Source organism: Salvelinus sp. IW2-2015, linkage group LG33 (assembly GCF_002910315.2).
Source record: "Salvelinus sp. IW2-2015 linkage group LG33, ASM291031v2, whole genome shotgun sequence".
Classification (NCBI taxonomy): Eukaryota; Metazoa; Chordata; class Actinopteri; order Salmoniformes; family Salmonidae; genus Salvelinus; species Salvelinus sp. IW2-2015.
Window position 1 is genome coordinate 21426452 of NC_036872.1, and position 13630 is coordinate 21440081.

The following is a 13630-nucleotide window of genomic DNA, read 5'->3' on the forward strand; positions in this document are numbered from 1 at the left end:
GTATCATGTAGTAACCAAAAAAGTGTTAAACAAATCAAAACATATTTTATATTTGAGATTCTTCAAAGTAGCCACCCTTTGCCTTGATGACAGCTTTGCAAATTGTGGCTACTTTGAAGAATCTAAAATCTAAAATATATCCATATGTGTTATTTCATAGTTTTGATGTCTTCACTGAGTAATCAGTTTCTCTGCACACTTTCTAGACTCTACAATCCCTTTTTCAATTTGAATTGTCTTCGGATATTTAAAAAAATAAATAAACAGATTATCGTGTTATAAGATTTTCTCAATTTCAGCTTCTCCAACAGGCAGATTTTTTTTAATGTTGTGTATTTTTCCCTCGACACACTCGAGTGTGTCAGTAACCATGGCAACCGGCTCCTATCTGAAATCTCCAGTGAGATTTTCAGGGGAGAGAGATGAAGCCTTGCAGACCCCAGCATTCGAAACCATCAGCAGATTCAGACTGCTGTCTGCCATGATTGTTTCTCTTTTATTTGTAGGTGTAGCGATGATGTAAGAGCGTTAGAGAGAGAAAAGGCTTTCTGACAGCTGCCAGTTGTGATGTGGAGGGAAGAAGAGTCCCTGGCATGCTCCAAATGACACCATAATAGCTATAAAGTTCAATACTTTAGACCAGAGCCCATAGGGGTATTGCACTAAATAGGGAATAGGGTGCAGTTTGGGATGGAATATCTGAGTCAGCAGGACATTGTGTAAGAACGTTAGAGTTACTGTTGCCTTTCAATGCACTGTAGCCTCATACAATTACCTTGGGGGCATAACTTATTTTGGCCAGAGCTTGAATGTTACACATGCATAAGTATCAGTAGGCGATGTGTCATATTCGGAAGTGGTCTCTGAATGATTATGTGGATGATTGAATTTGTCAAAAAGAATATCCGACATTCTCTAAACCAACAATTGTCCCTTGGCTACATAATTTAGTTATTCACTCAGCTCCTTTCACTTTACTGTATTAGCTTTTTGGCCCCCTGGGCCCCAACTACTTTCACATTTTCATATTGTGCTTAGAGGCTAACATTCTGTACTTCCTGATTTCCAGAGGAGCTCAACAACCTTGGTCCATGGCCAGAAATTAACTGCACATTCTGACTTCTAACTGAATCCCAACTAGCTGACAAGCAAACAAACGTCTATCCATTCACATACTACATTCAAATGGTTGAATTGTACTATCCTGCTCTGATTAGGACAGTCTACTGTAGTTATTTAACCAAACCTTCCTGGGCTTGGCATACAAAACATGAGGTTTGTTCAAGGGCGATTCAATAGCTGTGGTGTTTTGGGCCTCCAGATTTTGTGTTGCTATCTGAGAAGAGAACTGTGGCAGACTCTGTTTCACTTTAACATGCAATGTCCTTCTGTAGTTCACTATGGCAGTGTAGCTTCCACTCCCATATCATCTGAATCCCAACGCCTGCACTGCTAACTCAGCAGGGATTACACTTTAACAAGCATCCCTCTCCTCCTAGTAAAGATACAGTACATGATAACGCAGCCCTGGCTTTGCCTGCCAATTCCTTTATGAACTGTAGATTATAAATGATTGAAAGTTTCTCCAGTAAAGTATTCCAAAATTGTATGGTGAAGTGAACTGTCTTAACAGCCAATTGAACAACAGTGTAGACTGTGGGGTGCTGGTAGACCTACTGGTGCCACAACAGGAGATCTCTGTCCTAGCTGTTACCTGCTCAACAGTATGTTCTCCCATGCAGCCCTCCATTGACCCTGGTGGTAAATCATGAGCCTACCAGACTGCAGTAGGTCTGTCTGTCTGCTAAAAGGACTAAAACTTGCTTTGCTCCATGTCATTAATTTAATCTCCTTAAGGAAGGCCGTGTCTCAGAGAATGCATTATCTGCTGTGATTACACTAGTTGAATTGCACCAGACCTCTCAAATGAAATAACATCAGTGTTTGAAGATTATTCTGCAAGGAAAGGGGATGGGGGAAGGGGGTGTGTACCTTTCTTCACAGCTTAATTTCCTGCTGAAAAAAAAGGATGTGCCTGCTAGAAGAGAGGCCWCCTCTGTTGAATTCACTACCCAGGAATCCCTGGGGATGTTTAGAGCTGCAGAAATGTCCTGCTTCTCTCAAATTGTATTCTTTACTGCTGTTCATTCAGCCAATAGTGCCCCATTTATGGGTGTTTTCTTCAATTTTTTTATTAGAATCATTTACACTTTGATGTATCCGGGGCTCAATTGTGTACCCTTAAAAAAAATAATAATAATCTACTTCCTGTGTCCTGTGTTGTTTTGCAGAGTGGCCTGAGTTTGTGAAGAACTATGCTCCTTGGTGGGCATCCCACACGCTGGACTGGCTGCGTTATGGGAGGAACGTCCACGTGGTCCACTTTGAAGAGCTGAAGAGGGAGCTGTTCTCCAAGCTCAAGGACATGGTCCTGTTTCTGGGCCTGGAGGTGGCCGAGGACCGCCTGCTCTGTGTAGAGGGACAGAAGGATGGCAACTTCAAGCGCTCTGGCCTGCGTAAGCTGGAGTATGACCCGTACACACCCGAGATGCGTGCTAGCATTGACGAACTGGTCATGACTGTAGACGCTGCCCTTAAGAAGAGGAACATGGCCGGGGTGCCCAAGGAGTACCGACCAACTTCGAGATGATATGATCTCCTTTCCCTCTCCCTCTCTCTTTCTCATTCTGTTCTTATATCCCTTCCCTTCGCACATATTGTTCTGGGATTAATGGCATCCATGTCCAAAATGTCACATGAACTGAAAATCTATGTGTAGGAAATACATTTGTATTTAAAGTACTTCCCTATTCCCCTCCACCTCTTTATTTGTCTCCTTATTTTGCACATCCCTTTTTCTTTATTAGTTTAACTGGCTGATTATGACAACAGCATCATAATGTATACTGCTTTAGAAATGACATTTAGCTACTTCATTGGGGAACTCAAATAAGGACCAATGAGAAGCACTTCCCCCTCTATGCACATGTATGTGTTGTGCACTATGACTTAACATTAAGGTACAGTAGCTGTGTTGGAAGCACATCCAAGTACATAATGGTTGGATTACTGTCAGCTGACCACAAGGAGCAAATTCCTGTTCATCTGAAAGTGATGATTAAAAAGAACTCTAAGAAGTCTGTGTATGCATAATGTATGTTATTGAATAGGATCTGCTGCTATCACAGATTAGAATAACAAATACTCTTTTATGAAATGGTTTAAAAATGGTCACAAAACCTTTTAATGGTCTGCCATTTTCAACTAAATGTTTTGTTTTGTTAGAGATGAAATATACTATATGTATACTTCCGTTTGCTGAATACTGTATATTTGAAAGCTACTGGACTTAAAATGAGGATGTGGTCCAAACCAGTGCCTTAGACGGCTGCGACACTCAGGATCCGATCCGTGACTTGGTTGGAGAAAGCAACTAAGACCTAGATTGAATCAGATAAAGAATTAACTGGCGATAGCAGACACCCAAATAGAGGATGATTTGGAAAGTCAGAGGTGGAACTGCATTGGAGCCTTCAAATTGGTGAGCAGCTGCTCTTGCGATCATTGTCATGAAGCAACACCCGCCCCGCTCAAGTTAGAAGTTCAGAAAGAGAAAGTGTAGGCTATATAAGAAATAATTACGTTCAAATGTAAAAATCTTTAAATAAAATAATGAGGACATTTTTGAACAATGCTGCATAGGGTTTCTGATAATGCGACTCAGTGCGATCCAATGGCAATGTCTGTGTTATAATTCCAGGAGCCACTTGTGGCTGTGCTGGCTGAGTGGWTTTGACAGCTCTAACCGCTATCGGATATTGGATAAAGCGGATCTGATTGAATATAGCCAAGTCAACCTAGAAGATGCAATGAATGGGACTGAACATTCGTCTCTCCATCCATCCCTGCGGACACACCATGAGGACAGGTCTCCCCACTCTTCTCCTCATTCTTCAGCAGTATTCCTATGAGGAGAGCCTTAGGTGATACAGCACTATCATACAGCATCTCTAGTTTTCTGGAGCAGTGGCCTGACATAAAACTGTGCTGTATCAGTCCTACTGATGTATTATGTCTGTACAGAAGTCCTTTTCGTTACTGACAACAACTCTGGAACACTGAATAATAAACCCTCCATAGTTTGTTTTGACCAACAGGCTCAATGGAACATTCCTGCCTCTTGTCAACACAGCCCTTTCAATAACTAGCCTCGATTCTACTGATCAACTCATCGACTGCTTGTTCATCCATCTCGTCAGAGGTGGTCAGCTAACCACACTGTGCACAATGAATTTATTGTGGATTCATTGAACGTTATTTTCTGTAAACAGCTCTATTTCGAATCTTTCACTTCTGCTAAATGACTCTGCYGAACCAGTAGTTTTTTCCCATAARGGTGGTTTGAAGTAAAATTATAATGCAGTGCCTTTCCTGTCAGTTGGCTGTTGGCTTTAAGTTGAAATGTAGGGGGGAAAATGAGTAGTAATATCAAATATTATTGGTAATGTGAATATATTGTTGATGATATTTGATATTATAAACTGGGTGGTTCGAGCCCTGAATGCTGATTGTCTGACAGCTGTGGTATATTAGATGGGATACCGTGAGTATGACAAAACATTTATTTGTATTGCTCTAATTACATTGATAACCAGTTTATTATAGCAAAAATGCACCTTGGGAGTTTGTGGTATATGGCAAATATACCACGGCTAAGGGCTGTGTCCAGGCTCTCCGCGTTGCGTAAGAACAGTCCTTAGCCGTGGTATATTGGCCATATACCACACCTCCTCAGGCCTTATTGCTTAATTCAACTGGCCACTTAACGCATCACCAGACGCACTAGTGTTGAGAGTGTTCTAACTTCTGAAAACAAAATACCAAGGTTCTAGTTATGCAATTAATGCAACTGCTGTGTCTGAAATGATAGAATGCTTGAGAACTCAAACAGATTTCCATTGGACTAATACAGTTCCTTCAGAAAGTATTAATACTTGTTCCACATTTTGTTGTGTTACAGCCTGAATTCAAAATGTATTACATTTATTTCTCACCCATCTACACCATAATGACAAAGTGAAAACATGCTTTTGGAAATTTTTGCAAATTTATTGAAAATGAAATACAGAAATATCTCATTTACATAAGTATTCACACTTTGTAGATTGCACCTTTGGTGGCAATTACAGCTGGTTAGGTTTCTAAGAGTTTTCCACACCTGTATTGTGCAACATTTGCTCATTATTRTTTTTTTWATTCTTCAAGCTCTGTCAAATTGGTTGTAGATCATTGTTCGACAACCATTTTCAGGGCTTGCCATAGATTCTAAGTAGATTTAAATCAAAACTGTAACTCAGCCACTCAGGAACATTAACTAGTTTCTTTGTAAAGCAACTCCATTGTAGATTTGGCCTTGAGTTTTAGGTTATTATCCTGGTGAAAGGTGAGTTCATCTCCCATTGTCAGGTGGAAAGCAGACTGAACCAGGTTTTCCTCTAGGATTTTGCATGTGCTCAGTTCCATTCCATTTCTTTTTATCCTGAAAAACTCCCTAGTCCTTAACGATTACAAGCATACCCTTAACATGATGCAGTCACCACTATGCTTGAAGATATGGAGAGTGGTACTCAGTAATGTGTAGTATTGGATTTTCCACAATAATAACACTTTGTATTCAGGACAAAAAGTTAATTGCTTTGCCAATTTTTTTGCAGTATTACTTTAGTGCCTTGTTACAAACATGGATGTTTTGGAATATTTGTATTCTGTACAGGCTTCCTTCTTTTCACTCTGTCATTTAGGTTAGTATTGTGGAGCAACTACAATGTTCTTGATCCATCCTCAGTTTTCTCCTATCACAGCCATTAAACTCYAACTGTTTTAAAGTCACCATTGGCCTCATGGTGAAATCCCTGAGCGGTTTCCTTCCTCTCCGGCGACTGAGTTAGGAAGGACTCTTGTATCTTTGTAGAGACTGGTTGTATTGACGCACCATCCAAAGTGTAATTAATAACGTCACCATGCTCAAACTTAGAACTATTGTCTGCTTTTTTGTACCCATCTACCAATAGGTGCCTTCCTTAGCCAGGCATTGGAACACCTCCCTGGTATTTGTGGTTGAATCTGTTTGAAATTCACTGCTCAACTAAGTTACAGATAATTGTATGTGTGGGGTACAGAGATGAGGTAGTCATTCAAAAATCATGTTAATGTAARGGCAGCCTTCCTCCTCTTCYTCTGAACACGCAGCGTAGCCAGTGCTCAACATGTTTAATGACGAACTGTGAACACTTACAAATAACAAAATGTGGCAAACCGATACAGCCCTATCTGGTGCAGCGAAAACACAAAGACAGGAAACAACCACCCACAATCCCCAACACAAAACAAGCCACCTATACTGTACATGATTCCCAATCAGAGACAACACAAAACACCTGCCTCTGATTGAGAACCATATTAGGCCAAACATAGAAACAGACAGACTAGACACAACACATAGAATGCCCACCCAGCTCACGTCCTGACCAACACTAAAACAAGCAAAACACACAAGAACTATGGTCAGAACGTGACAGTTAAACCTTATTATTGCACACAGAGTGACTTGTTGAGCTAATTTTTACCCCTGAACTTATTTTGGCTTGCCATAACAAAGGGGTTTAATACTAACCCTAACCCTAACGATTTTTGAAAGAACTGTAGATTTCAATACAGGCTGGGGTTTACAATCAATGATAGTATGTCACCTCACTTTGTTGCCGGGGAATGTTATTCAACACCGTTGAGTTCTCAAGCATACCCACATAGTATACTGTAACTGTATTTTTAGATTTTGTGTCTGTATGATTGACTTCATAATGAAGAGATAATGTAGGTTGATTATTTAACTAAAAGTCTAAGGTGTTGGGGGGAGGGTTTCTACTAAGCTACTGTAACATATGGCATTGTTTTAAGATGGTCATACCATTGATGATTTAGCTATTGGTTTTAAAATTTTAGGACCCCTTCAGATAAACAAAAAATATTACATTATTTGATAAAAATATTGAATTTGGCCTTTACTACTATAGCCCATAGAAATGCATTGAATAACACATTCATGAACGGCAAAAAAGACAGTCAAAATTATTCTAAAAAGGAATTACGTTTTGAAGTATCTGTCCTACAGTGGGGCAAAAAAGTATTTAGTCAGCCACCAATTGTGCAAGTTCTCCCACTTAAAAAGATGAGAGAGGCCTGTAATTTRCATCATAGGTACACTTCAACTATGACAGACAAAATGAGGGAAAAAATCCAGAAAATCACATTGTAGGATTTTTTATGAATTTATTTGCAAATTATGGTGGAAAATATGTATTTGGTCACCTACAAACAAGCAAGATTTCTGGCTCTCACAGACCTGCTAACTTCTCTTTAAGAGGCTCTCTGTCCTCCACTGTTACCTGTATTAATGGCACCTGTGAACTTGTTATCAGTATAAAAGACACCTGTCCACAACCTCAAACAGTCACACTCCAAACTCCACTATGGCAAGACCAAAGACCTGCACCAGGCTGGGAAGACTGAATCTGCAATAGGTAAGCAGCTTGGTTTGAAGAAATCAACTGTGGGAGCAATTATTAGGAAATGGAAGACATACAAGACCACTGATAATCTCCCTCGATCTGGGGCTCCACGCAAGATCTCACCCCGTGGGGTCAAAATGATCACAAGACGGTGAGCAAAAATCCCAGAACCACACGGGGGGACCTAGTGAATGACCTGCAGAGAGCTGGGACCAAAGTAACAAAGCCTACCATCAGTACACACTACGCCGCCAGGGACTCAAATCCTGCAGTGCCAGACGTGCCCCCTGCTTAAGCCAGTACATGTCCAGGCCCGTCTGAAGTTTGCTAGAGAGCATTTGGATGATCCAGAAGAGATTGGGAGAATGTCATATGGTCAGATGAAACCAAATAGAACTTTTTGGTAAAAACAACTCGTCGTGTTTGGAGGACAAAGAATGCTGAGTTGCATCCAAAGAACACCATACCTACTGTGAAGCATGGGGTGGAAACATCATGCTTTGGGGCTGTTTTTCTGCAAAGGGACCAGGACGACTGATCCGTGTAAAGGACAGAATGAATGGGCCATGTATCGTGAGATTTTGAGTGAAAACCTCCTTCCATCAGCAAGGGCATTGAAGATGAAACATGGCTGGGTCTTTCAGCATGACAATGATCCCAAACACACCGCCGGGAAACGAAGGAGTGGCTTCGTAAGAAGCATTTCAAGGTCCTGGAGTGGCCTAGCAGTCTCCAGATCTCAACCCCATAGAAAATCTTTGGAGGGAGTTGAAAGTCTGTGTTGCCCGCAACAGCCCAAAACATCACTGCTCTAGAGGAGATCTGCATGGAGGAATGGCCAAAATACCAGCAACAGTGTGTGAAAACCTTGTGAAGACTTACAGAAAATGTTTGACCCTGTCATTGACAACAAAGGGTATATAACAAAGTATTGAGATAAACTTTTGTTATTGACCAAATACTTATTTTCCACCATAATTTGCAAATAAATTCATAAAAATCCTACATGTGATTTTCTGGATTTTTTTCTCATTTTGTTTGTCATAGTTGAGGTGTACCTATGATGAAAATTACAGGCTCTCTCATCTTTTTAAGTGGGAGAACTTGCACAATTGGTGGCTGACTAAATACTTTTTTGCCCCACTGTATATCCAGTGTTGTCACGAATCCCGCCGAGGATGGTGCTCTTCCTGTCGGGCGGCGCTCGGCGGTCGTCGTCACCGGCCTAAGCTGCCATCATTCTTTCTTTTTTGTTTCTGTTAGTTTGGCTGATTGGGTGCACCTGTTTTGAGTTTAGTTTGGTGGGTAGGCTATTTAAGGCAGGTAGCCCGCTGGCTGTTGTGCGGGCTTGTATTCTGTTATGTTGGTGTTGGATTTGTAATGTGGATTTTGTTATTTTCTCGGAACATTAGTCCGGTGTTTTTGGACTCTCTTTTCATGCGCCCATGTGTTTTAGGGCATGATCGTTTTCCCTGTGTATTGGAAAATAAATCCACGTTCTTGAAACCTGCTCTCTGCGCTTGACTCCATCCACCCAGTACTCCTAGCAGCTCTGACAGAAGCCCGCACCACCATATGGAGTCAGCAGGAGCAGCGACCACCCCTCTCCCTACTATGGAGGAGCGTGTCCATCATCATACAGCTGTCCTTCATCGTATCGGGTCAGCGATGGACCAGATGATGGAGAGGATGAACGATGGAGAGGAGTGGTCTCCCGACGGCCCCTTCAGCTCCCCTGCAGACGACACAACCCACTCCTACAGGGTCATCGGCTGGGACCAGCACATTGCGTCTCACCCCCCGAGGGTGTACGATGGAGCAGCGGCTGGTTGCCAGGGATTCTGCTCCAGCTTGTGCTTTACCTGGCTACCGTGCGTCCGACTCCCTCGGGTGAGGAGAGTGTAAGCCTCCTTGTCTCCTGTTTGTCGGGGAGGGCCCTGGACTGGGCTAACGCGTCTGGAACAGCCCAGACTCGGCTCGGGACCATTACGCGGAGTTCACCCGCCGGTTTCGGGCTGTGTTCGACCACCCACCAGAGGGCCGAGCGGCGGGTGAGCGTCTGTTCACCTCAGACAGGAGACGAGGAGCGCCCAGGAGTTCGCTTTAGAGTTCCGGACCTTGGCTGCTGGTGCGGGGTGGAATGACAGGGCTTAATAGACCATTACCGTTGCAGCCTCCGGGAGGACGTCCGTCGGGAGCTAGCTTGTCGGGACACCACACTCTCCCTCGATGAACTGATAGACATGTCGATCCGACTAGATAACTTGCTAGCTGCCCGCGGGCGTTCAGAGGGGGTCCTGTCCATTCCACCTCCCAGCCCTCCCGCTCCAACTCCGATGGAGTTGGGAGGAGCTGCATCTAGGGGACCGGAGGAGGTGGCTCTTCTTGCACCTACTGTGGCCGGAGAGACACACTTCGGACGGTGCTGGAGGAGTCCATCTGGGAGTCGGGATGGCAGCGGGAATACTCCTCGGCCACCCCAGGTGAGTAGGCACAAGACTCACCCAGAGCTCCCTGTTGGTCACATGTTTTTGGTTATTTTTTCTTCCCTCTCTTCAGCATAAGGCGCTAGTCGATTCAGGCGCAGCTGGAGTTTTATGATCGCGGACTCGCCCGTAAGTTGGGTATTCCGCTGGTGCAGATAGACCCACCTTTCCCGTGCACTCCCGAGATAGCCGACCGGTAGGATCAGGGTTGGTCAGGGAGGCCACGATTCCGCTGGACATGGTAACCAGGGGATCATAGGGAGCAGATCAGCTTTTACCTTATCGATTCACCTGGGTTTCCAGTGGTGTTGGGGGTCCCTGGCTAGCCATTCACAATCCCCTCATTTCTGGCGACAGGGAGCTCTTCAGGTGGTCAGATGAGTGTTCAGGTAGGTGTGTGGGAGTTTCCATCGGTGCCACATCGGTGAGAGTCCAGACCAGGTTTCCACTGTGCGCATTCTCCCAGAATATGCCGATTTGGCTATCGCTTTTAGTAAGAAGAAGCGACTAAATTACCACCTCATCGCGGTGGGATTGCGTGATAAACCTCCAGGAGAACGCTGCACTTCCCAGGAGTCACGTGTACCCATTGTCACAGGAGGAGACGTTGCTATGGAGACATATGTCACGGAAGCTCTGGGACAAGGGTTCATTCGGCCCTCCATGTCACCCGCCTCCTCGAGTTATTTTTTGTGAGAAAAAAGGAGGGAGGACTGCGTCCGTGCATTGATTATCGAGGTCAAATTCAATCACAGTGGGATTTAGTTATCCACTACCTCTCATCGCTACGGCGATGGAATCATTCCACGGAGCACGTTTTTTCACAAAACTGGACCTCAGGAGCGCGTATAATCTGGTGCGTATTCGGGGAGGAGACGAGTGGAAAACAGCGTTTAGTACCACATCAGGCCACTATGAGTACCTCGTCATGCCGTATGGGTTGAAGAATGCTCCAGCCGTCTTCCAATCCTTTGTAGATGAGATTCTCAGGGACTTGCAGGGCAGGGTGTGGTAGTATATATTGATGACATCTTGATCTTTCTGCCACACGCGCCGCGCATGTCTCCCTGGTGCGCAGGGTGCTTCGGTGACTGCTGGAGCATGACCTGTACGTCAAGGCTGAGAAATGTGTGTTCTCCAAACCAGCCGTTTCCTTCCTGGTTATCGCATTTCCACCTCGGGGGTGATGATGGAGTGTGACCGCGTTAACGCCGTGCTAATTGGCCGACTCCAACCACGGTAAAGGAGGTACAGCGGTTTTTAGGGTTTGCCAATTACTACCGGAGGTTTATCGGGGTTTTGGCCAAGTGGCGGCACCCATTACCTCACTGCTGAAGGGGGCCCGGTGCGTCTACGGTGGTCGGCCGAGGCAGATGAGCCTTCAACCAGTTGAAGGCAAGGTTTACTGAGGCTCCAGTGTTGGCGCATCCGGACCCTTCGTTAGCGTTCATAGTGGAGGTGGATGCGTCCGAGGCTGGTGTTGGAGCCCTGCTATCACAGCGCTCGGGCACACCACCGAAGCTCCGTCCCTGTGCTTTCTTTTCTAAGAAGCTGGAGCCGGCGGAGCGGAACTATGATGTGGGGACCGGAGTTACTAGCTATGGTAAAAGCCCTGAAGGTGTGGAGACACTGGCTTGAGGGGGCTAAATACCCTTTTCTCATCTGGACTGACCACCGCAATCTGGAGTATATCCGAGAGGCGAAGAGACTGAATCCGCGTCAAGCTAGGTGGGCCATGTTCTTACTCGTTTTAGATTTACGATCTCTTACCGACCAGGTTCCCTCAACACTAAGGCCGACGCGCTGTCTCGTCTCTATGACACGGATGACCGGCCCATCGATCCGACTCCCATTCTTCCAGCCTCGTGTCTGTGGCCCCGGTGGTATGGGAGTTGGACGCGGACATCGAGCGGCGTTTGGGTAGAACCTGTGCCGTCTCAGTGTCCTACTGGCCTGAGGTACGTACCGCTTGGTGTTCATGATCGATTGATTCGGTGGGCTCATACACTACCTTCTTCGGGTCATCCAGGGATTGAGAGGACAGTGCGGGTCTTAGGGGAAATACTGGTGCGCCACCTTGGCTAAGGACGTGAGACTCTATGTCTCTTCCTGCTCGGTATGCGCACAGAGTAAGGCTCCTAGGCACCTGCCTAGAGGAAAGTTACAACCCCTCCCGGTTCCACAACGGCCATGGTCTCATTTATCGGTAGATTTCCTGACTGATCTTCCCCCGTCTCAGGGAACACTACCGTTTTGGTCGTTGTGGATCGGTTTTCTAAGTCCTGTCGTCTCCTTCCATTGCCTGGTCTCCCTACGGCCCTACAGACTGCGGAGGCTCTATTTACCCACGTCTTCCGGCACTACGGGTGCCGGAGGATATCGTATCTGATCGAGGTCCCCAGTTCACGTCCCGGTAGGAGGGCGTTAGGAGCGTCTGGGGGTCTCGGTCAGCCTTACCTCTGGGTATCACCCCAAAGTAATGGGCAGGTGGAAAGAGTGAACCAGGAGGTGGGTAGGTTTCTGAGGTCGTATTGCCAGGACCGGCCAGGAGAATGGGCAAGGTACGTCCCGTCGGCGGAGTTGGCCCAGAACTCACTCCGCCACTCCTCAACTAACATGTCCGCATTTGAATGCGTATTGGGGTACCAGCCGGTCCTGGCTCCGTGGCATCAGAGCCAGACCGAAGCTCCTGCGTGGAGGAGTGGGTACAGCCATCTAAAGAGACCTGGCGGGCAGTCCAGGCCCTCTCTAGGCAGGCCAGTGAGCGGCAGAAGAGGAGCGCTGACCGCCACCGCAGTGAGGCCCCTGTGTTCGCACCAGGGGACAGGGTCTGGCTCTCGACCCGAAACCTGCCCCTCCGCCTGCCCTGCCGGAAGCTGGGGCCGCCGTGTGTGGGGCCATTAAAGTCCTGAGGAGGATAAACGAGGTGTGTTATAGATTACAACTCCCTTCTTACTATCGCATTAACCCCTCGTTTCATGTGTCTCTCCTCAGGCCGGTGGTAGCTGGTCCCCTTCAGGAAGGTGAGGTACCGGAGGTCCCTCCGCCCCCTCTGGATATCGAGGGGTCCCCGCGGTACGCTGTACGAGCTATTCTGGACTCGAGACGCCGGGTGAGGGGCCTGCAGTACCTCGTTGACTGGAGGGGTACGGTCCGGAGGAGAGGTGCTGGTACCGGGGAGAGACATTTTAGATCCTTCCCTCTTGGCTGATTTCCACCGTCGCCACCCGTTGTCCTGCGCCTCGCCCTCCGGGTCGTCCTCGAGGCCGGGGTCGGCGCGCTGCGGGGCCGCGCGTCAGAGGGGGGTACTGTCACGAATCCCGCCGAGGATGGTGCCTCTTCCTGTTCGGGCGGCGCTCGGCGGTCGTCGTCACCGGCCTACTAGCTGCCATCGATTTCTTTCTTTTTGTTTCTGTTAGTTGGGCTGATTGGGTGCACTGTTTTGAGTTTAGTTTGGTGGGTAGGCTATTTAAGGGCAGGTAGCCCGCTGGCTGTTGTGCGGGCTTGATTCTGTTATTTGGTGTTGGATTTGGAATGTGGATTTTGTTATTTTCTCGGAACAGTTAGTCCGGTGTT

At 46.3% G+C, this 13630-nt stretch overlaps 1 protein-coding gene across 3 annotated transcripts in view; it reads left to right on the forward strand.

Annotated features, from left to right (window-relative positions):
* Positions 1-5889, forward strand: part of LOC111958084 (sialate:O-sulfotransferase 2) — a 96480-nt gene extending 90591 nt beyond the window's left edge. For all 3 annotated transcript variants that reach the window (XM_023979268.2, XM_023979271.2, XM_023979270.2), the window contains one exon: positions 2292-5889. In XM_023979268.2, the coding sequence (XP_023835036.1) occupies positions 2292-2650 (359 nt within the window). In that variant the 3' untranslated portion in view covers positions 2651-5889. The remainder of the gene's footprint in view (positions 1-2291) is intronic.
* The last annotated feature ends 7741 nt before the right edge of the window (positions 5890-13630 follow it).